The sequence below is a fragment of the Lynx canadensis genome, chromosome D1 (genome assembly GCF_007474595.2).
Source record: "Lynx canadensis isolate LIC74 chromosome D1, mLynCan4.pri.v2, whole genome shotgun sequence".
Lineage (NCBI taxonomy): Eukaryota > Metazoa > Chordata > Mammalia > Carnivora > Felidae > Lynx > Lynx canadensis.
This window is the reverse complement of record NC_044312.2, coordinates 106,913,295-106,939,655: the sequence shown is the minus strand read 5'-3', so window position 1 is coordinate 106,939,655 and position 26,361 is coordinate 106,913,295. Positions and strand designations below refer to the sequence as shown.

The 26,361-nt window shown below is 55.3% G+C and overlaps 1 protein-coding gene across 2 annotated transcripts; it reads left to right on the top strand.

Annotated features, from left to right (window-relative positions):
- Nucleotides 1-9,336: 9,336 nt before the first annotated feature.
- CHRM1 (cholinergic receptor muscarinic 1) lies at nucleotides 9,337-23,769 on the top strand. Of its 2 annotated transcripts, XM_030333305.1 has the most exons (3): nucleotides 9,337-9,939; nucleotides 10,393-10,485; nucleotides 20,544-23,769. In XM_030333305.1, the coding sequence occupies exon 3, from the start codon at nucleotides 20,620-20,622 to the stop codon at nucleotides 22,000-22,002; it is 1,383 nt and encodes a 460-aa protein (XP_030189165.1). In that variant the 5' UTR covers nucleotides 9,337-9,939; nucleotides 10,393-10,485; nucleotides 20,544-20,619; the 3' UTR covers nucleotides 22,003-23,769. The 2 variants fall into 2 exon arrangements, with proteins under 2 accessions (XP_030189165.1, XP_030189166.1); XM_030333306.1 differs by lacking the exon at nucleotides 10,393-10,485.
- Nucleotides 23,770-26,361: the final 2,592 nt, after the last annotated feature.

Sequence of the window (26,361 nt, the reverse complement as noted above, 5' to 3'; positions counted from 1 at the left end):
CTGAGAACAGATTGTAGAGGAAAGTGGTGAAAGTGAAAGTGGGGAGAAAGTGGGGAAAGTGGGGAGACCAGCGTGGAGGCAGTAATCCAGGTCTGAGATGACACCGGCCAAGACCGCAGTGGCTGCGCCCTGGATATATTTAAGGAAGAGACAACAGGAGTTTCTGATCAATGTGATTTGGGATGTGAGAGAGAGAATAGAATCAAGGATGACTACAAGATTTGGGGCCCAGGCCACCAGCCGGACACAGTTGCCATCAGCTGAGACGGGCAAGGTTTGCACAGAGATCGGGTTTGGGTTTGAGATGAATCGTGTCTGAGATGATTCTAGATTTCCCAAGTGGAGCTGGCAGGCAGCAATGGTGACAGTGACAACAATAATCACAGCCCCAGGCATCATGTTCAAACTGAGCCAGGCACCATCGCGACACGTCACATGCCTTAACTTATTTAATCTGCCTGACAGCCCAACGAAGTAGAGCTATTATCATGCCCATTTTAAAGATGAAAAAATATTGGATACACAAGTTCAGAAGAGAGGCTGGGCTGGAGACGTAAATTTGGGAATCATCAGTGTGGTGAGTGGCACACATTCACCTGGGAGTGGGTGTGAAGGTCCAAGGACTGAGCCCAGACACTCCAAAGTTTAGAGGGTGAGAAGATGCAGATCAGCAAAGGAAACTGAGCAGGGAGGGAGGAGGAGAACCAAGAGAGGGAGTGGCCCTCCTCTCGGGGGCATCTCTAGATGCTCTAGAGGGGCATCTAGAAAGTATTTCTAGGAGGAAGTATGGAGAGAAAGCACCTTGAGAACTGGTTGGTTTTTTTTTTAACCTTTGTTTGTTTGTTTATGAAAGAGAGGGAGAGAGAGTGCAAACAGGGGAGGGGCAGAGAGAGAGGGAGAGAATCTGAACCAGGCTCCATGTTGTCAGCACAGAGCCGAACAGAGTTTGGGGCTCGAACTCACAAACTGCGAGATCTTGACCTGAGCCAAAGTCGGAAGCTTATCCGACAGAGCTACCCCGGTGCCCCGCACTTTGAAAACTGTTAACCGAGATCATAATACAAGGAGACAATGTGGGTGTGGGCACTAGCCATCGGATGGCTGGCTAGCCCTCGGGAAGTCACAGGGCCTCTGCTTCTACATCTGCAAAATGGCTCCTTTCACCCTGGGACTGGCCCTTGTCCCCAGCCTCATCCTAGGATCACCCGCTGAGTCAGGCTTATCACTCCATACACACACACACCACCCCCCCCCCAGTCTCCTCCTGACCTCTGCCCTTATCTCTACTTCCCACCTCCCACCCATTTACCTGACTAGAATGTTCTAGTTCATAATCTATACTTTTGCCTCCAAGGGGTTCCCTCTCCTTGGACCAGGCTTGTGCAGGGGGAGGGGGATTTTAATGCAAACACTGTGGAGTGCAACCCCTCAACCTACCAATATGTGATATGTGTAATCACTCCCCTGGGGCCCTGGCTCTCCTTTGACTGTGGCTCTGGCCCAAAGACCAAATGGGTTGCAGATGCAGCTGGGGATAGGGGACAGCTGGGGACAGGGAAGGTGTTACTCGTTAACCCTGTAGAACCCAAAGTCTCCAAAACAGCTTTGGAGAGGAAGGCTGGGAGCCATGGGTGGGAAATGGGACCATGACTTAAAGATGAGGTTCAAGGTAGAGGGTCTGGAGCTGGGAGCCAGGAGACTTGGGGCCAGAGGCTGCATAGTAAGCTAGGGAATGAGGTCTGTTGACTGAGGACGGGAGGCCAGAGGCTGGGCTGGGGAAACTTGGGGCTGGGGCCCAGGATGGGGAACCAGGTAACCACATCCAGGGCTATGGGTGGCCATCACATTGACCCCTGCCAGGAGAGTCCAGATGGTTCCTTTGGGAACCAGAAAAGATCTGGGAAGGGGCAGGCAACTGGACTGAGTTTGAGCCTTCCAGGGCAGAGTCAGGGAAAGTCACAGGAAGCCAGGCACAAAGGACATGCTAAGGAAAGTAGAACAAGGGGCCCAGAGGTGGAGAGTGGCCAGGAAAGGTTGGACCCAGGGAAAGGAGCCCTTGATGGGGACAGGAGTCCAGGTCTAAAGGGTGGAGGAAATGCCTAGAATTTTCACATGCTGGAGCTGGAGGGTTTCTATGGAAGCTAGTGCACGGTGACTCAAGTATGTTCCTCAGGGGGCACCTGGGTGGCTCAGTCGGTTGAGCGTCCAACTCTTGATTTTGGCTCAGGTCATGATCCCAGGATCATGAGATCGAGCCCTGAGTCAGGCTCCGTGCTGAGCGTTGAGTCTGTTTAAGATTCTCTCTCTCTCTCTCTCTCTCTCTCTCCTTCTCCTTCTCCCTCTCCCCCGTTCACTGTCTCCAAAAAAAAAAAAAAAAAAAGTATGTTCCTCAGATGCCAGTCCTGAGAAAGTCTCATGTAAAAAAACTTCCGTGGTGAAATAAGTTGGAGAAACCTGCACGTTTTCTCTGCCTCTCAGAGATTGTCAGTGTATATTTGCCATTTAAAGGTTCTGATAGGTTTCTGCAATAAAGAAAACCGAATTAATTTCCCATTTTATCACGGAGGCCTTTTTTCTTATAACTTACACCTACTAATGTCTTGCAAGATAGACTTTGAGGAATACTAGGCTAACCTAATCGCCTGATTTACTTCTGGGAAACCAAAGCTCGGTGATCTGCCCAAGGTCTCAGGGCCAGGAAAGGCAGAAGTGAGTTGAACCCCAGGTGTCCCACCTGCAAAGAACATCAGAGCTGGGAGAGTCTTTGGGGACCACCTAGTCCATCTACACCTCTGTCCCCATCATATTTATAGATGGGTAAACTGAGGCTGGGAGGAAGGCGGTGACATCTTCCCTCACACAAGATTCTAGACTGGGCCTCCAACTTGACTCAAACAGTCTGGTGTCTTGACATACTACATAAACTCCAGATCCAGATTATCCTCCCCAGCCTGGCCTATACCCCCCCCCCCCCCATGGAGCCAGCTCCCACTGACCATCCCTGTACTTTTCTTCACCTTTTTCCCCATTCCCAGGAAGTTCATGGGCTCTGGTCTGCCCTGGTAGCTTTCCCAAGATCATCTTATCTCAACTAGTTCATCAACCCCCTGTCTTCTGGACTCTGGTTTCTCCTGTTCCCTTCCTGTCTTTAACACAGTGCTGGGCATAGACTCCACACTATTCCCTTAGGATGGGGCTGCCTTATCAATCTGGAGGAAGTAGGACATACTATAGGCTGCACTGTGTGGTTTTTAAATAGCAACTACTGGTTTAAAACCCTGGAAGCCTCTCCCTGGAATGTAGGGCAAGGGAGCAAAGGCTCCCCATGAGAAGGGCTGAGCTGGGTCTGGGCTTTTACCCCTGTCTTCCCTCACCCCAGGTGGTGTGCAGACCCACTTCCATGGTGGAAGCATGTCTAGCCTGCTCTGAAAGCTGGAGCAGGCTAGATGTGTGCTCAAGGAAGAGAGCAACAGGCCTAAGAGAAAAACATACCCACCCCAGAAGTAAGCAACTTGAGGCCCAAGCAGGGCTGCTTCCCACCTTCCAAATCCCAGATCCGGCCTGGCTTCCTCCCTCCCTCCCAGTAATGCAGCCATTTTCTGTTAGGGCTTCCTTCTAATATGCACCCAGCCCCTCCCGTTCTGAGCCTCCAGTCCTCAGTGAAAAGGGCTAGAAGGGCTAGAAGGGCAGCAAAGGTTTGTCCGCAGCTCCAGAGGGCCACATGCTTCCTAGCCCCACTGGCAGGGCACAGCACCCTCTGGACCTCCCCGGGGGCTCCAACTTCAGGCCAACCCCTGATGGCCCCAGGGAGAGGGGGCTCTAGCCCGGAGGCCCCTCCCCCTCCCCAAGCCTCAGCCTCGGAGCTCTGGCCCTAACTCGATTGTGCACTGTTAATCACAGCGTGTGCCGACAGGCGGAGTAAACAGGCGGCCTCCGAGGTCGCCCAAAGTCATCAATCCCTGCCCTGGTTAGGCCTTCAGCGGCTGGGGCTGACAGGAGGCGCCAAGGGGGCGAGGCAGGGGGGGCCCTAGATCCTGGCAGAAAGATTGATTGCCCCACAGTCCGGGATGCGGGGGGTGGGGCGGAGGAGAACGGGAAGGCTGCGTGGATTCATTGATATGGACATTTGGGGGGCCTTTATAGGATAGAGACAAAGCACTGATTGAAGTCAACAGGCCCAGCTCTGTCACCTACTGGCCATGCGACCTCAGACTACGGAACCTCTCAATACCTCAGTTTCCTTATCCATGAAATGGGGATAATAATTCTATCTACTTCGTTGGGTTATTACAAAAATTAAATTAGTTAAAACATGTAAAACTTTGAGAACAGAGCTACGTGTTTGTTAAATACATGGGACAGCGGAATGAAGAGCTGGCTTAGCAAATTCCTGGGATGCCCCTCCTTCTTTATAAATGGCCCACAGGGTTCTCAACTAAGGCTCCAAACTGGGGCCAAAATCTGCAAACTGTGAAGGAGTCCAGAGGGCAGACTGAGTTAACCTAACATCTCTGGGCCTCAGTTTTCTATCTGTAAAATGGAAATCATCACAGCGCCTGCACCTTGGGGTTGTTGAGGCTTAAATGAGAAAAGCGCGCGTAAAGCGCTCCTGACTGCGACAGCCAGTGCCAAGGGCGGCAGTCCAGCCTAGCCAACTCCGGCTTCCTTCTGAGATCTGGATCTGTGCCGTCCCTCACCCACCCCTGCCAACGAAGGGCCTGCACTGTAGGGCATGAAAGAGGTCTATGTACTATTATTCCTCTCCCTGCGCAGGAAAACGGACTCCCGGCGCCGGGCACACCGCCGCCCCGCCCTGCCCTGTCCGACCTCTCGCCCTGCACCCCCCACCCTCGGGCCAGAGCCCGGCCACCAGAGGGCGCGGGGAAGTACGGAGGGCGATGGGTACCACCGGAACGTCCTGATTAGTTGGTGCCCAGACAGAGGACGGCGGGGAACCACCCTGCCCGCTGACGTACTTGCTGAGCCCACGGGGCGGGGGGGACGAGGGTCTCGAGGAGAGGTGAATGGGAGAGCCAGCGGGCTTAGGCTCCACTCCACCTGCTCCCTCCCCCACCACGCCACCTTGGGCTTCGAGCTTCAGTCTCCAACTGGGTGGGGACAAGGTACAGGGTCTCGGAAGTCGGGGGGAGAGGTGCTATGAGGCAAGGCAGCAAACTTAGCCCGGCCAGGGGCAGGGGACCCTGAAATCGGTCCTGCCTCACCCGGGTCACTCACAGGGGCACGTAGACTCAGCTTTGGAGGTCTGGAGAGAAGCCTTGGAGATCTAGCTCAGGGTGCCCGCCCAAAGCTCCGCACCACTTCTCTCCAGCAGTTTCACATCTGGTCAAGTCCAGGGCCAGGGTGCATATGTCAAGTGGCAGAAAACTTGGGGACCCGGTGTCCACTGGCCAAACAAAGCAAAGTCGACGCCGTTAATCAGATTTTCCCAGCCATTTTTTGGCCATAGAGATTTGAGTGGGAAGCAAGGACCCCCATAACGCTGGGGAGAGCGCCCCTTCCCTCCGTCCGGGCCGCAACTCCACGATGCGTCCAAATCCTAGACGGCAGCAAGTGGCCTGGACTCTGAGGTCCTGTCCTTATAGGCGGGAATAGAGAACGCTTAGGGACGCCCAACGGGAACGCTGCTCCTCGCTGCGCCTCCCGTGCAACCGAGATTCACAGACTCGTCCAGGATGGGTGGCCTCGGTCCCCAGCATCCAACAACCTTGCCCGACCCCTGTCACCTCACGTGCTAGAAGGACCAGGGGACGATCTGCTCAGGTCCAGGCCGCGCGAGGAACCGTGGTCTGGGCCACCCTGAACCCATCCATTCTTCAGAAGCCGACCTCGAGGCCTCCGGGCAGGTGGAGCAGGGCTGCCCAGGGGCCCTCCGCCCTTACCCCCCGAGGGTCCCTGAACAGAGCCCGGCCTCGGAGGTGAGGCGCCACATAAATGGAGAGAGATTGTTTCTAGGAGGCCTGAACTGCGGAACCGGATGGGAAAACCTCGATTTCCTGTCCCCTGATGATGTCTTTTGTTGTGGCTACATTCTGCCGAGCCCTCCGGTGTCAGGGACTCTGGGGCCCCTTACTAGGCCTGATTTATCTGCAGCCCTGCCCTGGATTTTAGTTTCTTCTTTGATCTGAGAATTAGTCTCTCCCAGAGCTCCTCCCCCGCCCCACCCGTTGGGGAGGCGAGGAAAGGGGCATAAGGAAGTTGAAGTCCTAAAGCACCGGTGGGGGTGGGCAAGGAGGGGTGCCCTCAGGACCACCAGCTGCCTCCCCCTCCACCCCGTTCTGAATAGAGGCCACCTCCACAGCGGGCGAGACCACCAACCCACGCCCATTCCCAAGGGCACTGAGGACCAACCAGCTTGGCTTCACAGGTTTGGTCGGAAGGATCGCTCACTCCCGCCTCCTCCCAGGACAGAGGAAGCAACACTGAAAAGTGGCAAGTTTATCCGGGTTTGAGCTTCTGACTTGGGTTCAAAGCCCAGGGTGAGAGTCTGACCTGAGGGGTTGCCAGCGCACTTCACCAGCACACACTCCCAGGGCGGGCTCACTTCCTCTCCCCACCCCCTGGCAGCCCTCAGCCAGGATGCCCTGCCTTAAAAAAATTCTGTCCCACAACAGGTCTGCTGGAATTGGAGCCCGCATATTGCCACTGGGACCCCAGCCAGCCCCAGGATGGCCCCAGACGCACTGACCGCACCCTTGCACAGAGCCCTGGGACTGCACGCTCCTTGTAAATCTACTCATCTGTAAAATGGGAATAATAATACACACTCCCTCTGGGAGCTGTTGTGAGAAAAAAAAAAAACAGTTAATGAATGTGGAGCGTTTAATAGCGCCAGGCACGTAGTAAGTGCTCAATACGAGTTATAAATAACGACGAGAATGGCTTTCACGTGAAGCAATCCACAGTGCCACGTTTAACCTGGTCAAACAGCCCCCGTCGGGGAGGTGTCTCTAACCCCCATGACAGGGACCTCAAGAAGGACGCCAACTTGCTCAGAGCGGTTCAGCTGGGAAGAGGCAGGGCTGGATTCGCACCCAGGACAGCTTCTCTCCTCCTCCACGCGAGGGGGCTGAACGAGGGGCCCAGCCCCGCGCGGACAACCCCGCGTTCCCTCGGTGGCCGGGAGGAGTGAATCCTCAGCCAAAGGGACCAAAAATAGCCACCGGCGGGGAGCCGAGACCCAGGTGTCCTGCGCCAGCCGGAGTCCCAACCCGCCAGAGAGAAGGCAGAACCGGCTGAGGTCAGGCCGGGCCGCTCCCGGGGCCGCTGGGGGGTCGAGCGGGGGTGGGGCTGGACCCCCACGTGCGCCGCCTGCCGCTGCTTAGCCAAGCCCTTTGTCGCGAGCAGCCGCGTTCGTGCCTCACTCGGCGGCTTAAAATAAAGACAATGTTCCCAGCCTCCCTGCGGCTAAATCCGGCGCGGGTGCGGGGGCGGTGAGAGAGCCGGGTGGGAGAGCTTCTCCTGGCCCTACCTCCCTTCCTGCCTCAGTTTCCCCATCTGGTAAGGGGACCCAGCCAAGTCTGGACGGAAAAGAGTCATACAGTCGGGGGGTGGGGGTGTGGGGGGAGGGGGGCATCAACCCCCTGGCTTCGCGGACTTGAGGAGGAAACCGCCTGGGACCGAGAGGGGCATTCGAGAAGAGGCAGGGGAGCGCTGGACACCCTCCTCTCCCGCCTACAAAATAAGTGTTTTTATTTCTAAAGGGACGTGTGCAGAGGCGGTGGGAGAAGAGAAAAGGGAGACCAAGGAGATTGGGGGGAGGGGGCAAGGAGAGAGCCTGATTCAGACTCGGAAATGGATGTGGAGCGTGGAGGCCTAACACCCCCACAGTCAGCCACGTGTACGCGCACAAGTACCCGCCGCCCCACCGCGCGCACCGGCCGCAGCCGCAAACCGAGGACAGCCCAGCAGGGGGCAGCCAGAGTCCGCGCCCACGGACAGGGACCGGTGAAGTTCTGACCCCACTGCTGACCCCCTGGCCGACCCCGAGGTGGGAGGGGGTGGGGGGCGCAGATTCCTTCCTCTCTAAGCTGCAGTGCCTCCTCGACTTCAGAAGGGAGGTGGGCTGGATGCTTGCTCTAGCGGGCTTGGAGAAGCAGAGACCCCCCACACACACACATGTACCTGCCACGTGTGCCCACCACTGGCGTCCCGTGGCTGCTGGCCAAGCCCCAGGGACTCCGGATTCGTTCCATCTGGCTCCATTGGCAACTGGGCTCCAGCCGGAGGAGGAAGCCCTAAGTTAACCTTCGGGCGTCAGGATTGAGAGGGGGTGCTCGGTGGGGAAATGTGTGGGGCGAGTAAGCAGTGGGGCAGGTCCCAAGCCCCTGGCTTAGAGCCAAGGGACCTGAGTCCAAACACTTGCCCACCATGTGTTAAGCACGCCTCTGCTCTTCAGTTTTCTCATCTGCATAATGGGAACAGTAGATGATCCCTATCCTTCCTACCTTCTGCCCCAGGGCTTCAGCATGGCCCCGTGGGACAAGGGACACAGCAGCCCCACAGAAGTCTCCCCGGCTCTCCTCTGCGGTCAGCTCCCCAGGAGGTCTCTAGGGCCAGGTGAGGCCCGTGCAGAACCCAGGTCTCTATGGCAAAGGGCCCCCAGGGCTTCTATCTCTGAGGCAACTCGACACAGAAATCTCAAAAGGGGGGAGGGTACTGACCAAGCAGGGGGTTTAAGGGAGGCGGGGTGGGGGGAGGGCAAGTTTGTCACTTTGGGTACGCACCTGTGAGCCCTGAGTGGGAGTCAGGGGAGACAGAGTTTGACAAGCTGGGAGGAGAGCTGTCTGTCTGCCTGTCTGTCTGTCTGTCTTCCAAGTGGAAGCTGGGGGTGGAGCAGGCAGGGAGGTAGAGGCTGCCTCACTTGTCAGAATTAGCAAGTTCCACAGTTGGGCAACACTCAGACACACACCGAATACAGACACACGTGTACACACGCGTCCGGGTTCCAGACCAACAGGGCGACACCTGCATTTACACAGGTTGCGTGGTATTCGGGGACACTCACGTGGGGGGGCACTCAGCAGCACGTGCAGTGGGCACACGCCCCCCCCCCCATCCCTGCCATCCAGACCCCCATATACCCTCACACCCGGGCCGTGCAGCGTGGACAGACGCAGAAGCACGCAGCCCAGCACGCGGCCACGTCTGCCCAGCCCCTGGGGCGGTGCGCCAGCCCTCTGGGTCTGTTCCAAGTTGGAGCCTCTCACGTGAGGCCCAATGTGTCATTTCCAAACAGAAGGAATCTAGCTCCTTCGCAGCAGGGAGGAAGAGCAGGGTGTGGGGCTGGGTGGGTGGGTGGGTGGGCGCGTGGGCATGTGCAGGGGGCAGGGCGAGTGTGTGAGGGAAGCAGGCATGTGAATGCCGGGGAGTGTGTGTCGGGGCAGGGTGCGCACAGGTTGGGGGCTCGAGTGATGGGTGGGGGAAGGAGCCCCGGGAAACAGTGTGCCTTTGTGAGGGTGTGTGTGTGTGTGTGTGCCGCTGAGTCTGTGTGCAGTGGGTGTGGGTGTTTGTCTCCCTGTATCCGCCTTCTCTCCCGTTCTGGACTTTTAGCCTTCCTGGGCTCCTTTTTCCCGTGTCCTACGCCCTCCCTCTCGGGGCTCGAATGAGGTGCCCTAGTGGAGGAGGGGGGCACCCTCCAGGAGCCTAGTCCAACCCCAGACGCTGCCTGAGGCTTCCCTCCAGCTCCCCCTCCCTTCCTTTTCTCCCTTTCCTCCCTCCCTCTCTTTCCTCTCCTCCCTCCCCCCCCCCCGGCTGGCGTGCCAGGGGGTGGGACATGCCAATCACTGGCTGTGCCTCTCCGGCTGCCAGCACAGGGCGCAGCTCCCCCCGGGAGCCAGGTGTTTGGGTCCCTGGAGACGCCGCCGGCCCCCGGGGAGGCAGTGGGGCTGAGGACCCTACAGACCCCTCTCCAGTCCCATGGTGAGTACATTTGGGAGGGTTTGGGAGGGGCTCCACTGAGGTGGGGGCGGGAAAAGCAGGGTCCTAGGAGCAAAGCCGGGGCTAGGGGGAAATGGGGATGAACCCCAGAGAGCGGAGGGGGCCAAGGAGGGGTCTAGAGGCCACGGGGGCCGTGTAGCATTGGACGTTGGCGACTCCAAACACCCCGTCTCCTGGCTTTGAGCAGATACACCTGATGTTTTTCTGGGGTTCAGCTGGCAGAGGAGATGGAGACCCCCCCCTTAGGAAACTGGACCCGGAGCCCAGAGGGATTAGGCTACCATGTAGCGGGCAGAGGCCCCAGAATCCCAGGGACAGAGTGGAAAGGTCAGGGGACCAGAGGGCCGTCCTTGCCACCAGCATCCCGCGGGAGGTTGACCCCCACCCCCGACATTGGGGTGCCAAGTCCCAGAACCTCCTCCTCTTCTCCCTCAGGGAACCCTGAATCCCACCACCCCCATCCACCTTCAGCCCCCCCAAGATGGACTGAACCAGGTTGCTGGCCACACGGACAAGCTGGATGCCAAGGTGGGTGTTAGGCCAGAAGCTAGCAGGAGACCAGACCAAGAGCCCCAGGGCTCTCGGGGAACAGATGGGCACATGGAAGGCCATTCCAGCCAGGGAACGTGGCCCTGACATGTGCAAGGGCCCAGAGGGCCCTCTCTGTGTCCACGGTATCTTGGGCTCCCGTAGGAGCAGGTCTCAGTCCCGTGTCCTGGTAATGCATGAATACTAATGGGCACCCATGCAGGCACCCATCCCAGGACCCCCAGACTCCACAATGTAGTGATGGGCTGGAGGCCACGAGCTCTGATTCTTGCAGACTCACCCCTGCGGAGGGGGTGGTCAGCTCTCCCTGGGCCATTCAGACAAGTGCTGCTTAGGGGTTATCGGTGCTACTGAGAAGGGTTCACCTCCTGCCACAAAACATACCCACAGCTCCACCCAGGCTGACCCAACACCACCCTCCCCCTCCACCCAACTGGCCGGAAGGAGTCTGATTGTCTCCTAGAGCCGGACAGTCTCCTGTCCTTGAGTAATCAGCTGCTCACTGAGCTGTCAGATAAGAGTTAGCTCTCTGCCCCCTGACCTCAGCCACTAGGCACACCGTGATCGCCGCTGCGATACAGCAGGCAGGGGAGGGGCTGGCGAGATGGGGCTGCAGAAGATGTGACTCTGGGGCCTGGAGATCTGAGAACCAGATCCCAAAGTGCAGAGAGGAGTCCAGAGTGTCAAGAAGGGTTTAGGCAGAGGTCACGTCAGCCCTAAAAAGGAGCCTCCCCATTGGAACAGACAGAGAGACTGAGGCTGAGAAAGGAGAAGGGACATGCTTATGGTCACAGAGAGGATATGTAGGGGTCCTCTTGGGCCGGGACCCCTTTTCCTTGCCCTCAGCGCAGCACTGCACTCCCACTCCCTGAGCAAGACAACGGGGTGGGGAAGCAGCAAGCTCTATGAGGCAGGAGCTTGGGCTCTGGAGGGGAGGGCGGGCGGGGAGAGGTGGGTGAATATCTTGCTGGGTTTCTGCTCTGCTGTGATGCCATGGTGATGCTTAGAAGGATGGGGGAGGGAGGGAGAGAGAAGAAAGGAAATGGGGAGGAGAACGCAAGGATTGAAGAGCAGGGGGCAAGTGATGAGGGGTGGAGCACTTCTGATGCTACCTTGGCAAAGTGACGTCGAGGGCCCAGCCTGCTGACTGTCTGGCTCTGGCCATGGTTTGGCTAAAGTCGGGCAACTGGTTAAAGTCCATCAGCAGTGAGTGTATTTGGCAGTGGTTCCAGGGCTGACGCTCCTCTTCCGGCTCAGCAGCGCATTTATGAGCATTTAACTGATGGCTGCTGCCCTCCCCAGGACCATTTGGCACTCCAGTGACTGTTGAGCCTGAAAATGTGGTAAATTGTATTTGTTTGCCCCTGATTCCCGAGGCCAGGCATCAGAAGTAGGAATCTGTGCACCTGTAACGGGTCGAGAGCTACCTTCAGAGAAAAGTTAACCCAGGGGGAGAGAGCCACCTCGGACAGGCTGGCTTCTCCAGCAGAAGGGACCGGTCAGGAGATCTAGCCAGAAGGAACCCTCTTCACAGCACATGTGAAATCCCAGAAGCCTAGCCCCACAGGCCCCACCTCGTGTCTCCTTCTCCCCAGTATTACCCGTTCTCTCCAGTCAGGGCTCTGCCAGCTTCCCGGCCCAGAATCACAAGATGGCTTCATGCCTCCCTCCTGAATCTCTTCCCTAGCACCCTCTCATTCTCTGTCTCCCCTTCTCTACAACTTGGCCAGTGGTAAGAGTCGGGAAGCCCAAGTGTTCAGGAATCCCTCTCCCCATCAATCGCTCCTGACCTCCCCTTTCCTCTCGCCAGCCAGATCCCCAGCCCCTGGGGATTGGTCCAAGGCTCTGGCGGTCAACAGTCTGGGCAGCTGTTCTAGAGGCTCTGACCTCATCCCTTAACTCTTTGAGCCCAGGCTGACTTTTTCCTCTCCCAACATTAACAGGCCGCAACCCACAGCCGTGCCTGTCCTGTCACCTCACGCTGCTTCCCCGCAGCAGGTGCATCAGGGATCCCTTCGTCCATTTTACAGATGAGGGGCCCGTGCTCTGGAGCCTGACCGCTGTGGATTCATCCTCATGCCCCTGAGCCTGAAGTCAAACAGGAGGACCTTATATACATATTCATGTATTTATTCCACAAATATTTGTTGAGCAACTCCATGTGCCAAACACTGGGATAAAGCAGCGAATGAGGCAGACACACCCGCTACCCTGCCTCTCTGAGAGCGATGGCTAGACCTCCCCCTTCCCACAGCGCTGTCATCATACATCACGCAGATGGACAACAGACACTGTCACACACACACACACACACACACACACACACACACACAGGCTAGATTCTAAAGGAAGGACTGATTCCCTCACTGACTCAGACTGTGGCCAAGCCAGTCAAGGTGGGCGAGGAGGCTGTCGAGTTCACGATTCCCACAAGGGCAGTTTAGAGTAGGCAGGGGTCCAAGAGGTTAGTCTTGGAAGCAAACTGCCTGGGTCTAAATCCTGGTTGCATCGTTGATGAGCTGTAAGGTCCTTACAGTCTCAGAGCCTTGGTTGCCCCTTCTGCAAATTGAGGATAATAAAACCTGCTTCACAAGGAGTAGTAACAGGTCAATTAAATCCTGAATATAATCTTTAGAGCCATGTCTGGTATATGGTAAGCAGTCAGCAAATATCAGTTGCTATGATAATATTAATAATATTATTAAAAGCTCCCAACAACCTTTATCAGGAGGCCACGGTCCTGAGAAAAAAGCACCTCCCTGCTTCCTTGCCCCCTTCCGGTGCCCCAGACATGACACCCTCAGAGGATGAGTCCCAACCCATCTCCACAAAGCTACAGACTCACCCCCACCATTTCCTATTCTCACTCAGCAATGCACACACCCTCGCACACAAACAGTCATCCTACAGATGACCAGGGTGGGAAGTGACTTCCCCAAGATCACACAGCAGGGATTGGAGGAGGCCTCCAGGAATGTTCTCTTGAGCAAATCACTGTCCAAGAGAGGTTTGGGGGCAGACCCTTGCTTCTGATTGTGGAGGAAAGGCGGAGTTATTGACGGCTCTGCTCTTGGGCTCAGGGGCTCAGAAGATCCAGGGAGTGGCAAGAATCGGGGTCTAGTTCCGCAGAACTGCTACCCTTCTCCTTCCCCCAGTTGTCCCAGATGGGAGGCCTTAGGCCCTTCAGTTGGTAAGTGGGGCGTAGAGGAGTCCACTAAGTGGAAAGAATTCAGGCCCTGGAGCCCACAGGTCAAGGGGCAGAATCCCAGCTCCACTGCTTCCTGTGAGACCATCAGCAAGTCACTTAGTCCCCTGAACCTCAGTGTCTTCATCTGTGAAATAGGGATAAGAACCCTCGTCGGGGTGCCCTATGGATTAAAGGAAATGATATCATACATCAAGGGCCTGGCATGCAAGAGGTGATTAATTATGGTGGTCTATCAGTGTGGCTATTTTTTCCCAAGTTTTTTTAATTTATTTAAGCGCTCTCTACACCCAATATGGGGCCTGAACTCATGACCCAAAGATCAGGAGTCACAGGCTCCTGCAGCTGAGCCAGCCAGGTGCCCCATCAATGTGGCTATTAAAATGAGCAGGTGGGAGGGACTTCCAGCCATTAAGGAGCGGGACTGCCAGCCAGCCTCCTCACTTCTAAGGATCATTTCTCATAGTTCCCCCATCGTGAAAGCGTTTTTAAAACTCATCAAAGCTATAGCTAGCTTTAACAAGAGCTTGTGAGGGTCAGAGGTTGCCATGTTTCAGCCACAAGTAAATGTGATTCCAGCCCCAACTGGAAGAACCTAAGTGAGCCTTCAGCCTCTACAGCCTCCACTCAAGGACGTGGGTCCTTTCTGATCAGAGTCTTGAGATGTCGATTTCAGGACCCTGTAAAATCTCCCCACATGCCAGGCGGGGTCAGCTCCTCTACTGTGCAAATGAGCACTGTGAGGGACACCTGGCTGGTGGAGCATGTGATTCTTGATTTCAGGCTTGTGAATTCGAGCCCTACGTTGGGCGTAGAGCTTACTTTAAACAATAAAAACTAGGGGCGCCTGGGTAACTCAGTCGGTTAAGCGCCCAACTCTTGATCTCGGCTCGGGTCATGATCTTGCACTCCGTGAGTTCCAGCCCCGCACTGGGCTAAGCGCTGACGGTGCCCCTGCTGCTTGTGTCTCCCTCTTTCTCTGCCCCTCCTCCGCTTGTGCTCTCTCTCTCTCTCAAAATAAGTAAGTAAACATAAATTTTGTAAATAAATAATAAATTTAAAAAGAAAGAAAGAGAACAAACAAATGAGTAATCTGGGGCTGAGAGAGGGGCTATGCCTGGATCTGGAAGGCCAAAGGGCACAGCAAGAGGTGGCTGGGCTGTGGCTCAGAATAAGGAGTCAGGAGTAATAACAGAGAGGCACTTGGGATGCTGTCAGCCCCATCAGCTGGCAAATGCAGGGTGGCCAGGGAAAGAAAGGTTAAATGATTGCTAGTGATCAGATGGCTAGAGAGAGACAGTTTTGAGGGAGGACACACAAAATAACTCACTAATCAAGGTAAATAATATTGTAACATTTTAAAAATTCAAGTGGCAAAAAAAAAAGCAACAAACTACAGCCCAGAGGCTGGCCGTCTGTTTTTGTAAATAAAGTTTCACTGGAACCAAGGCCAGGATTAGGGTGAGTCATGGGTGATAGGATTGTTTTGTGTTAAGTGCAGGGTTAGATCCTGCCTTTGTTTAAAATTTGGCTCAGGGGCACCTAGGTGGGTCAGGTGGTTAAGGATATGATCTCCCTGTTTGCAAGTTCGAGCCCCACATTGGGCTCTGTGCACACAGCTCAGAGCCTGCTTGAGATCCTGTCTCTCTCTCTCTCTGTCTCTCTCTGCCCCTCCACAGCTCACTCTCTCTCTCTCTCTCAAATATAAATAAACAGTGGGGTGCCTGGGTGGCTCAGCTGGTTAAGCATCTGACTTCAGTTCAGGTCATGATCTCGCAGTTCATGAGTTCGAGCCCCGCGTTGGGCTCTGTGCTGACAGCTCTGGGCCTGGAGCCTGCTTTGGATTCTGTGTTTCCCTCTCTCTCTGCCCCTCCCCCACTCGCACTCTGTCTGTGTGTCTCTCTCCCTCTCTCAAAAATAAACTTTAAAAAAAATTTTTAAATAAACATTAAAAAATAATAAAAAATAGGGGCGCCTGGGTGGCGCAGTCGGTTAAGCGTCCGACTTCAGCCAGGTCACGATCTTGCGGCCCGTGAGTTCGAGCCCCGCGTCAGGCTCTGGGCTGATGGCTCAGAGCCTGGAGCTTGTTTCCGATTCTGTGTCTCCCTCTCTCTCTGCCCCTCCCCCGTTCATGCTCTGTCTCTCTCTGTCCCCAAAAAAATAAATAAACGTTAGAAAAAAAAAATTTAATAAAAAATAAAAAAATAATAAAATAAAAAAAATAATAATAAAAAATAAAAATAAAATTTAAACAAAATAAAAATAAAATCGAATTTTGTTCATGATGGGTTTTTCCACCAATTTCCTTTTCTTTTTGTTTAATTTTCTGTTTACATTTATTTATTTTTGAGAGACAGAGCATAAGTGGGGGAGGGGCAGAGAAAGAAGAAGACACAGAATCTGAAACAGGCTCCAGGCTCTGAGCTGTCAGCACAGAGCCCAACGCGGGGCTAGCACGCACAAACTGTGAGATCATGACCTGAACCAAAGTCAGATGCGTAACCGACTGAGCCATCCAGGCGCCCCAGGCCTTTAAATATTGTGTTAAAATATTGTTTTCTTGATCAATGAGTCTGAGGGCACCTCAAATTTTGCAACCAAGGCAAAATTGTCTCAGCTCCCCCCAGGGCTAGACCTGCTGTGCTGTAGGACCAAATCCAACACAGTGGAGGGCTTGTCACAGTGTTGAAGGCTGCGCCGTGCCCAGGCAGACGGGAGGCCCCTGCAGCTCTGAGGTACAGCCTCTGAGGCCAGCAAGCTCCTCTTGTCTGACTCAGCCTTTTCAGGTAGTGGCCCAGGGCACCAGTGGGGGCTACATAGCTGCCCCAAAGCACCGGAGTTTGAGGGGTCGGGGAAGGGAGGCAGCGCTCAGGCTAGGAGCCAGGAGACTTTGGGCTACACAATGCCGCCTTTCCCCTTTTCTCTAGGCCTCAGTTGCTCCATTTGTGCAATGGGAACTAAATAGCACTGAGTTCAGATCAGAGGGACAGGAGTTGCGCAGGACAACCTGCCAGGTGACATTCACCAGCGCCTTACCAGGGAAAGCCCCTGCGTGCACAGTCCTATCCCGGCGTCCAGCCCAGCACCTGACTTTGGGTGCAGGAAAAAGGTGCAGCAGGACTCAGTAAGCAAGACAAATAATATTTTAGCATAGTACTTTTAAAATTCAGGAGCACCTGGGAGGCTCAGTCGTCTAAGCATCCGACTTCCACTCAGGTCACGATCTCACAGTTTGTTGGTTCAAGCCCTACGTGGGGCTCTGTGCTGACAGCTCAGAGCCTGAAGCCTGCTTCAGATTCTGTGTCTCCCTTTTTTCTCTGCCCCTCCTCACTCGTGCTCTGTCTCTCTCTCTCCCTTTCTCAAAAATAAACATTAAAAAAAAAATTTTTTTAATTCAAGGGATGCTTGGCTGTCTCAGTCGGTACAGTGTCCAACTCTTGATCCCAGGGTCATGAGTTCAAGCTTCACCTTGGGCGTAAAGCTTTCTTAAAAAAATAAAATAAAATAAAGTAAAATAAAATAAAATAAAATTCAAATTGGCAGGGCTCCTTGCCACCTCAGTCAGTAGAGCATACGACTCTTGATCTCAGGATTGTGAGTTTGAGCCCCATGTTGGATGTAGAGATAAATAAATAAATACATACATACATACATAAAATTTAAAGAATAAAATTTTAATTAGCGGGGCACCTGGGTGGCTCAGTCGGTTGAGCGTCCGACTTCAGCTCAGGTCATGATCTCACAGCTCGTGAGTTCGAGCCCCACGTCGGCCTCTGTGCTGACAGCTCAGAGCCTGGAGCATGATTCGAATTCTGTGTCTCCCTCTCTCTGCCCCTAACCCACTCGCATTCTCTGTCTCTCTCAAAAATAAACATTAAAAAAAAAAATTTTTAATTGGCAAACTGTGACCTCCAGGCCAGCCATCAGTTTTTATTTTTTTAATGTTTTCTTTATTTTTGAGAGAAAGAGAGACAGAATACAAGTGGGGTTGGGACCGAGACAGAAGGAGACACAGAATCCGAAGCAGGCTCCAGGCTCTGAGCTGTCAGCAGAGATCCCGACACAGGGCTTGAACTCACGAACCACGAGATCGTGGCCTGAGCTGAAGTCAGACACTCAACTGACACACCACCCAGGTGCCCCCAGTCATCAGTTTTTATAAATAATGTTTCATTGGAACAAGCTGCTTAGGCTCAAATCTTGGTTCCTGCCTGTGTGACCTTGTACCAGTTCTCTTGCTTTTCTCAGCCTCAATTTCTTCATCTGTGAAATGGAGAGAAGAGCAAACCCCAGGCCATAGGTTCCCTGTTAAGATTAAATGCAATAATGCACAGGAGCACTTTGAGCGGGGACTGCCCCTCAGGGAGCACTAAACAGCAGGGGTCACTATCATTATCAGTTGCTGTTGTCATAGTATTAGAATTTTTTTTAATTTTTTTCAGTTTACTTATTTATTTTGAGAGAGATGGAAAGGCGGGGAGGGGCAGCCAGAGAGAGAGAGAGAGAGAGAGAGAGAGAATCTTAGCAGGCTCTGTGCTGTCAGCACATAACCTAACTCAGGGCTCGATCCCACGAACTGTGAGATCATGACTTGAGCCAAAACCAAGAGTTGGATGCTGACTGATGGAGCCATTAAGGCGCCCCTAGAATTTGTTTATTTATTTAAGTAATCTCTATGCCCAACGTGGGGCTCAAACTCATGACCCCGAGATCAAGAGCCACATGTTCTACTGACTGAGCCAGCCAGGCGCCCCAAGAGATGTTTAATCAAAGAAGCAGACGCTCATGGGGGGAGCCCTCATGGGTGCACATGCTAAGAGTCCACAGGCATCTAGTGCCTACCGTGAGCTAGGCCTATTCCATGCATTCTGCATCTGGGGATCCATTTAAGCCTCACAATAATTCCTCGCTTTGGTGGCTAGTCATTCCCATTGGCTGATGTCATTCCCGGTTTTCAGCTGAAAAAACCGAGGCACCTAGCAATGATACCACTCGCAGGGATCACAGACCCAGTAAATGGTGTTACCTGGGTTCAAAGGCAGGCCATCGAGCTCCAGAGTCCAGGCCCTCCCACTGTGATGTTCCATGTCCCCCTGATGGGGACACTGCCCCCGACACACAAGCACGCACTGACAGCCAGTCCTTCTCGCTCATTCTGTCACACTCCAGACTGCCATCCTGAGAGTCCCTCTCACACACCGGTTTACCGTGACCAGTGAAGATGACCTCACTGTCACAGCGCCCCCCCGCCAAGGCCACCTATCGTGCATCAACCTCCTCACAGGCACAGCACACTAGTCTCTCTGTCACAGACCAGGTCCTGAGGAGCACCAGGGCTTGGTGGGCCCTTGCCCAACATCTCTCCCTTGGAATTTTTCTTTTCTTTGTTTTTTTTTTTTTTTAATGTTTGTTTATTTTTGAGAGAGGGATGGAGCGCATGCGCAGGGGAGGGGTGGAGAAAGTGAGGGAGATGGGATCCGAAGCAGGCTCCGCACTGACAGCAGAGAGGCCGATGCAGGGCGCGAACCCACAAACCAAGAGATGGTGACCTGAGCCGAAGTCAGACGCTTAACCAACTGACCCACCCAGGTACCCTGGAGTTTTTCCAATGATACGGTCCCTGAGGCCACAGCTGCAGGTGGGAGGAGACCCCAGCTCTTCGATGGTCAGATGGACACCTGAGCCCCAGAACAGGAAGGAACCAGCCAAAACAGACAGCAGCAAGGCCACGGCTGAGCTGCGGGGGCCTCCTTCCCAGCCAGTAGGTTGCTGAGAAAGGGTTTTCCCTTTACCCACCTTTGGTGCCTGGGCTGGACTCCAGGCTCAAGAAAAATGTGGGGGATCTTCCCTTTGCCCTCGCCGTTCCCCACTCAGTTTGGACGCAGGAACAGAGCAGGGAAATAGAAGGGGCCTCCCACACCTCAGCTGGGGCCAGACCCCTGCCTACCTGGGAGCTGCGGCCCTCGTCCCCGCTGTCTGCTTTCACACCAGGCTTTTTACCACCAGGCGAGCAGTCGGGCCCAGCGCAACTTACCCGGATGCCCTCATGGAGGATCTGATCCAGCCTCAAACGCTGCCTTCCTTCTCTCTCTCTCTCTTTCTCTATCTCTGTCACACGCACACACACAGACACACACGCACGCACAGGGAAACCTGCAGACACGCTAACATACACCTCTTTCCCCTTATCTTCCTCCCTCGCCTTCCCATCTTATTCGACGGAAGAATCCCACTGACGCTCCACGTGCTCAGAGTAAGAAAGAGAAGCAGGTCCCAATCAGACTCACCTCCTCTGTCACTGGGGGCCAGGTTTCGTAGCTGCTCAGAGCCACGGTTGCCTCAGTGAAATGGGGATCATAAGAGACCTGCGTCCCAGAGATGTACGACAGTTAAATTAGGTAATTCAATGAAGCACTTAGTGCTGTGTCTGGCTGGTAGTAACTCCCTGGTAAATGAGAGCTTTAATAAAATTGAGTGAAGTGCTTTGAAAATTTGGCAGTAGTGCATACAAAGCGAGTCTCCCAACTCCTGCCACATGAGTTAAGCAAGGCAAGAATTAGTAGCAATTTCCCGATGAGAAAATTGAGGCTCGGAGTCTGAAGGGGGACTCTGATCTCTGGATCCCAAGCTCCCTCCCCCCAGTGCCGCTGGCACATCCAGTCGTGGCTGGGAAGGTGCGTTATAAATGACTGTGTGGGGCCACTGGTGGGCAAAGGGGAGGCTGTCTCGCCTAAAGATCTGAGGAGGCAGAGGCTGGGTTCCCGGCGCCTTGCACCCCGAGCTGTCAGAGACGACCGGCAGCCCAACCGAAGGCCATGTCCTCTCTTTTCAGGTGATGACCTCCCCCTGAGGAAGCCCTGTAGTGTGACTAGAGAAAGGGGCTGCCCGCCCAGCCCCACCCGGCCACCATGAATACCTCGGCCCCACCCGCCGTCAGCCCCAACATCACGGTTCTGGCACCGGGAAAGGGTCCCTGGCAAGTGGCCTTCATTGGGATCACCACAGGCCTCCTGTCACTGGCCACAGTGACGGGCAACCTGCTGGTCCTCATCTCCTTCAAGGTCAACACTGAGCTCAAGACAGTCAACAACTACTTCCTGCTCAGCCTGGCCTGTGCCGACCTCATCATCGGTACCTTCTCCATGAACCTCTATACCACGTACCTGCTCATGGGCCACTGGGCTCTGGGCACACTGGCCTGCGACCTCTGGCTGGCCCTGGACTATGTGGCTAGCAATGCCTCCGTCATGAACCTGCTGCTCATCAGTTTCGACCGCTACTTCTCCGTGACCCGGCCCCTGAGCTATCGAGCCAAGCGCACGCCCCGCCGGGCGGCCCTGATGATCGGCCTGGCCTGGCTGGTTTCCTTCATCCTCTGGGCCCCAGCCATCCTCTTCTGGCAGTACCTGGTAGGGGAGCGGACGGTGCTGGCCGGGCAGTGCTACATCCAGTTCCTCTCCCAGCCCATCATCACCTTTGGCACAGCCATGGCCGCCTTCTACCTCCCCGTCACGGTCATGTGCACGCTCTACTGGCGCATCTACCGGGAGACGGAGAACCGGGCCCGGGAGCTGGCGGCCCTGCAGGGCTCTGAGACGCCCGGTAAGGGGGGCGGCAGCAGCAGCAGCTCAGAGCGGTCCCAGCGGGGGACTGAGGGCTCGCCAGAGACCCCTCCGGGGCGCTGCTGTCGCTGTTGCCGGGCCCCCAGGCTGCTGCAGGCCTACAGCTGGAAGGAAGAAGAGGAAGAGGACGAAGGCTCCATGGAGTCCCTCACGTCCTCGGAGGGTGAGGAGCCTGGCTCCGAGGTGGTGATCAAGATGCCCATGGTGGACCCCGAGGCGCAGGCCCCCGCCAAGCAGCCCCCCCGGAGCTCCCCCAATACGGTCAAGAGGCCCACCCGGAAGGGGCGTGAGCGAGCAGGCAAGGGCCAGAAGCCCCGCGGGAAGGAGCAGCTGGCCAAGAGGAAGACCTTCTCGTTGGTCAAGGAGAAGAAGGCGGCTCGGACCCTGAGTGCCATTCTGCTGGCCTTCATCCTCACCTGGACACCATACAACATCATGGTGCTGGTATCCACCTTCTGCAAGAACTGCGTTCCCGAGACGCTGTGGGAGCTGGGCTACTGGCTGTGCTATGTCAACAGCACCATCAACCCCATGTGCTACGCACTCTGCAACAAAGCCTTCCGGGACACCTTCCGCCTGCTGCTGCTCTGCCGCTGGGACAAGCGTCGCTGGCGCAAGATCCCCAAGCGCCCCGGTTCCGTGCACCGCACCCCCTCCCGCCAGTGCTGATGGCCCCTCACCTGCACCCCGCCACCCCAGTCCCCGGGAGAGCCGGGTGGAAAGCGGGCAGGGGCTGCGACCTCAGACCCAGGGCCCTGCTCAGCCCTCGCCGGGCTTCGCAGGCCCCTAGGTCACCTTCCTGAACAGCCCAGAGAGACCCTGCCAACTTTCCAAACTTAGCTCTTTCCAGCCAGGGAATGAACCCGGGGAACTGGTTTTTCTGTTCCCTGCTGGGTGGGAATAGGCTCTTCACCAGGAAGAAGGCTGGGGGAGGAGGCTCCAGGCTTTGGATCCCTTGTTTGCCTTCAGGCAGGAAGTCTGTTAGGGAGCCAGTGGGGCGGGTCAGGAGAAAGAAGGTTTACATTTCAGTCATCTCTGGCCCCGGGGGGGCTGGCCCAGATTGTGGGAGACGGCACCCCCTGGGGCGATGGCAAGCTTGCCTCTCTCTCGGGGAGCAGGGATCCCCCTCCCCTCCCCAGGCACAGCCCACTCTGCCGGGGCCCTAGGCACACTCTCCGGGATTGTCCAGCCTCCCTGAAAATGTCCCCAGAGTGTCCCTATGTGGGTCACCCCAAGGCAAATGTCTAAGCATCAGCAGGACAATGACACCAGAAGAGACCAGATGGGCTAGTCACACACCAAGTCCCAAGGCAGCCGCAGGACCAGGCATCGGGAGTCCTGATCGTCCCACTGTGTAGTTTCCCTGGGAGTGAGGGGCAGGGGTCCCTGCTGTCCAGCCCCACACCTATGCCCTCAGTCCCTCCCTCCCTGCCTCACAGCCACCACCTGGATGGATCTGCTCCGAGCAGCTCTAGCCAGGCCTCCCGCATGCTGCCTGCCTCCGGCCTGCCCCGCACAGGCCTGGCCCGGCCCACGGGTCCTCTCCTGTGAGCTCCCAGTCCAACCATGCATGGCCTCCCAGCCGCCCTTATCTCCAGGCCCAGCCTGACCCCAAATGTTCTTTCCTTCCATCCTCAGCAAGTGCTGAGTCTGTGAATAAAGCCACGTGACTAGTGGGCGCAATGGGGCCTACTTCCCTGTGTGGATCCAGGGCCTGGTCTTAGACCAGGGCAGAATGGGACAGGGAGGGCCCAAGGATCATGGAGTGTGGGCCACTGTCCTGAGGGTGGTCCCAGGAGGGGGCAGCACTGAGTGGCTGGATCTACTGAAACCTGTGGGCCCCAGCACCCTGGGGTCCCCGGCTCAGGTGAGTAGGGCTGTAATGGGCAGGCCTGGATACCGGAAGTAGGGAGGCCAGGTGAAATAAACTGCCCTTGCCCATAGCCCAGCATATTTTTTATCAGCTTTGCCATATGTGGCTGCTCCGGGGGCCCTGTTACACCCAGGGAGAGCGGAACTGCTCCAAAGCCCCATTTATAGATGGGGAGACCAAGGCCCAGTGACCCAGGAGGACTATTCAGGGTTACCCTACCAAGCAACACTCAGGCTTCCAGGCAATTCACAGCCTCCTGACCCCTGGACTATGGAGATGGGGCGCCAGGCCAAAGCACTCCATAAAGGTGACCCTCAGGCCAGGTTCTAAGGCATTTCATTGATTAGGGGAGCCCTCAAGCCTAAAACAAAGGAAGCGCAGAGAGGTTAGTCCCACAGCATAGAGTAGTGGTTCTCAAAGTCTGGTTACCACCGGGGGTCCTCAAGACCACCCTTAGGTTCAAGGATTCACTAGAAAGATACCCAGAACTCAGCAAAGCTGTTACACTCATGGTTATAATTTATTATAGTAAAAAGGATATAAATTAGGGGCGCCTCGCTGGCTCAGTTGGAGAAGCATTTGGTTCTTGGTCTTGGGGTTGGGAGTTCAAGCCCCACAATGGCTATAGAGATTACTTAAAATCTTTTTTTTTTTTAAATGATATAACTTAAAATCAGCAAAAGCTAATCGTACATAGGGCTGAATCCAAAAGAGACAAGCTTCCAGTTGTCCTCTCCCAGTGGAGTCATGGGGACAGCACTTAATTCGCCCACATGTGACAACATACATGAAGTTTTGCTTGCCAGAAAGCCTACCTGAGCCTCGGTGTCCAATATTTCTACTGGAAACTGCTCGTGTAAGCATGGCTGACTCCAGTTACTTAGTCCCCAGCCCCTCCAGAGGTTAATCTGATACCACAAGGCCCAAAGCCCGTAGGTATGCAAAGACACACTTACCAGGCAGAATATTCCAAGGGCTTAGGGGTGATCTCCCAGGAGCCAGCTAAGGGCCAAACCTTCCTTTGGAATGGCCAGGGTTTGGACAACCCAGACCCCCTGAGTTAGTCCTTGAAGGCACAGTAGTCCTGACCAGTAACATCAGTATCACCCAGGACCTTGTTAGAACTAGAGGTTCTCAGGGTCACCCCAGATTTACTGAATCAGAAACTCTAGCCATGTGCTTCATTGAGCCCTCCGGGTGTTCTGATGCAGGCTGAAGTTGGAGGAATGCTAGCCAGAGGAATGAGGTCCTGGGTGGGGGCTAAACGCTTGCAGAGAGGGAATGAAAGTTCACCCCACACACAGCTGTCGGGACTTCCCGAAGCCCTTTTTTTTTTTTTTTAATTGTTTTTAATGTTTATTTATTTTTGAGAGAGAGAGAGAAAGAAAGAGAAAGAATGCGAGTGGGGGAGGGGCAGAGAGAGAGGGAGACACAGAATCCGAGGCAGGCTCCAGGCTCTGAGCTGTCAGCACAGAGTCCGAAGCAGAGTTCGAACTCATGAGTCACAAGATCATGACCCGAGCCGAAGTCGGATGTTTAACCCACTGAGCCACCCAGGTGCCCCCCGAAGAATTTGGAAAAGAAGCTGCCAACACTATGGGCAGGGGCAATGCACAGAAGAGGTGGACGGGACAGGCTGGCCAGGAGCTGACAGGAGCACAGCACCGTGGAGAGTGGCCCCAGGACACTGACCCTAGACCCCTCTCCCTCCAGCATAGGTTTCTGGGCGTCAGCTCTAGACTCTGGGAGCACCCCTCCCTCGCCACTGCTCCCTAATGGCCCTGAACCCCCTTTAGGGTTAAATGCCCTGCCCTGTGCTGAAGGCACTGGAACAAAAGTCCTGGTGGTGGAGAGACCCAAGAAGCCTGAGTGGTGTTGGGAAAATCCTGGAATCCGATTGGCCTGAGCTCCTACTGGGAGCCAAGAGTGGGAAGACAGAGCTGGTATTCGCATTAGGAATGGGGTTAGCAGTTCATACTCCATCCTTTATCCCAGGCACAGGTCCTACCTGCCCATGCCCCCCCTCGCCACACAACCCCAGGCAACCCTCTTATTTTCAGTGTCCTCATCTCTGAAAGGGGAATGAGTTCCTCGCTGAAGAGTGAAGAGGCCGAGACAGACTAAAAAGAAAGCATCTCCACGGCTCTGTGAGCAGTGTTACCCCAGGATGAGGCTGTTCTCAGGTAAAGGCCGGAAACCAAGTGCTTCCAGACCCCACACCTTTCCCTCCACCTGCAGCAGGGGTTTCACAGAGTCCGGAGTCCCTTCCCCCACCCCACCCCCCAGCCAGGGGGAAGAAACCGGGCTTGAAGAAAGGAGTATCACGGGGCAAGCCTGGGTCGGAGGTGGAGGAAGGTGGTGGAGGAAATGACTTGAGCCTGACGGGAGGCTCAGTGGCTGGACATGGCATCAGTCCACCCCAAACATTGCACGCGCGCGCGCACACACACACACACACACACGCCGCGGAGGGAGTCCTTCTTGGCCCCAGAAACAAGGCTGTCATACGTGAACGGGAAGTAGAGAAAGAATGAGGTGGCTCTGTGAATGTCACCTCCTCCCCTACCAGGTTGGAGCAGGCCCCGGGGAATGGGCAGGACTCTCCCCCGCCTCCCCACCCCTCCCGCCACTGCCCCCTCCCGGCCACCCCGCCTTCCCATCGTGTTACTTTAGCGCCATCTGCGGGCAACCGAGGGAATAGCCCTGCCGAGAATCACGGCGCTTAGAACCTGCCTGGCTGCTTCCCAGAGAACAGGACCACGGGGGGGCCAGTGATGGTCTTGGCCACCTCGGTAACTGCCCCCACACCTCGGCAGGAACCCAGGGCCCCGGAAGGATCAGTTCGCTTGGAGACCACGCTAAACCTGTGGAGGCAGGCCCGACCTCTCTCCTCTACACCAGCTTCACCAGGCAAGCAGGAGACTCTGCGACCAGAGCAGCCCCACGTTCTCACAGTGCCTTTAGGAAGCCTCAGTTTCCTTTCTTGGAGGCTGGCTCTGATTTTACAGAACAGATGCTGACCCAACCGGACATTCAGACAGCTATGCCTGCACACCTTTACAGCACAAAACCCTTTTGAATGCCAAGTGCCCCACACCAGCCTCAAATGCTAAAAACTTGGAGATGATGTCCTTGTTCTTAGCACCCTTGTAACA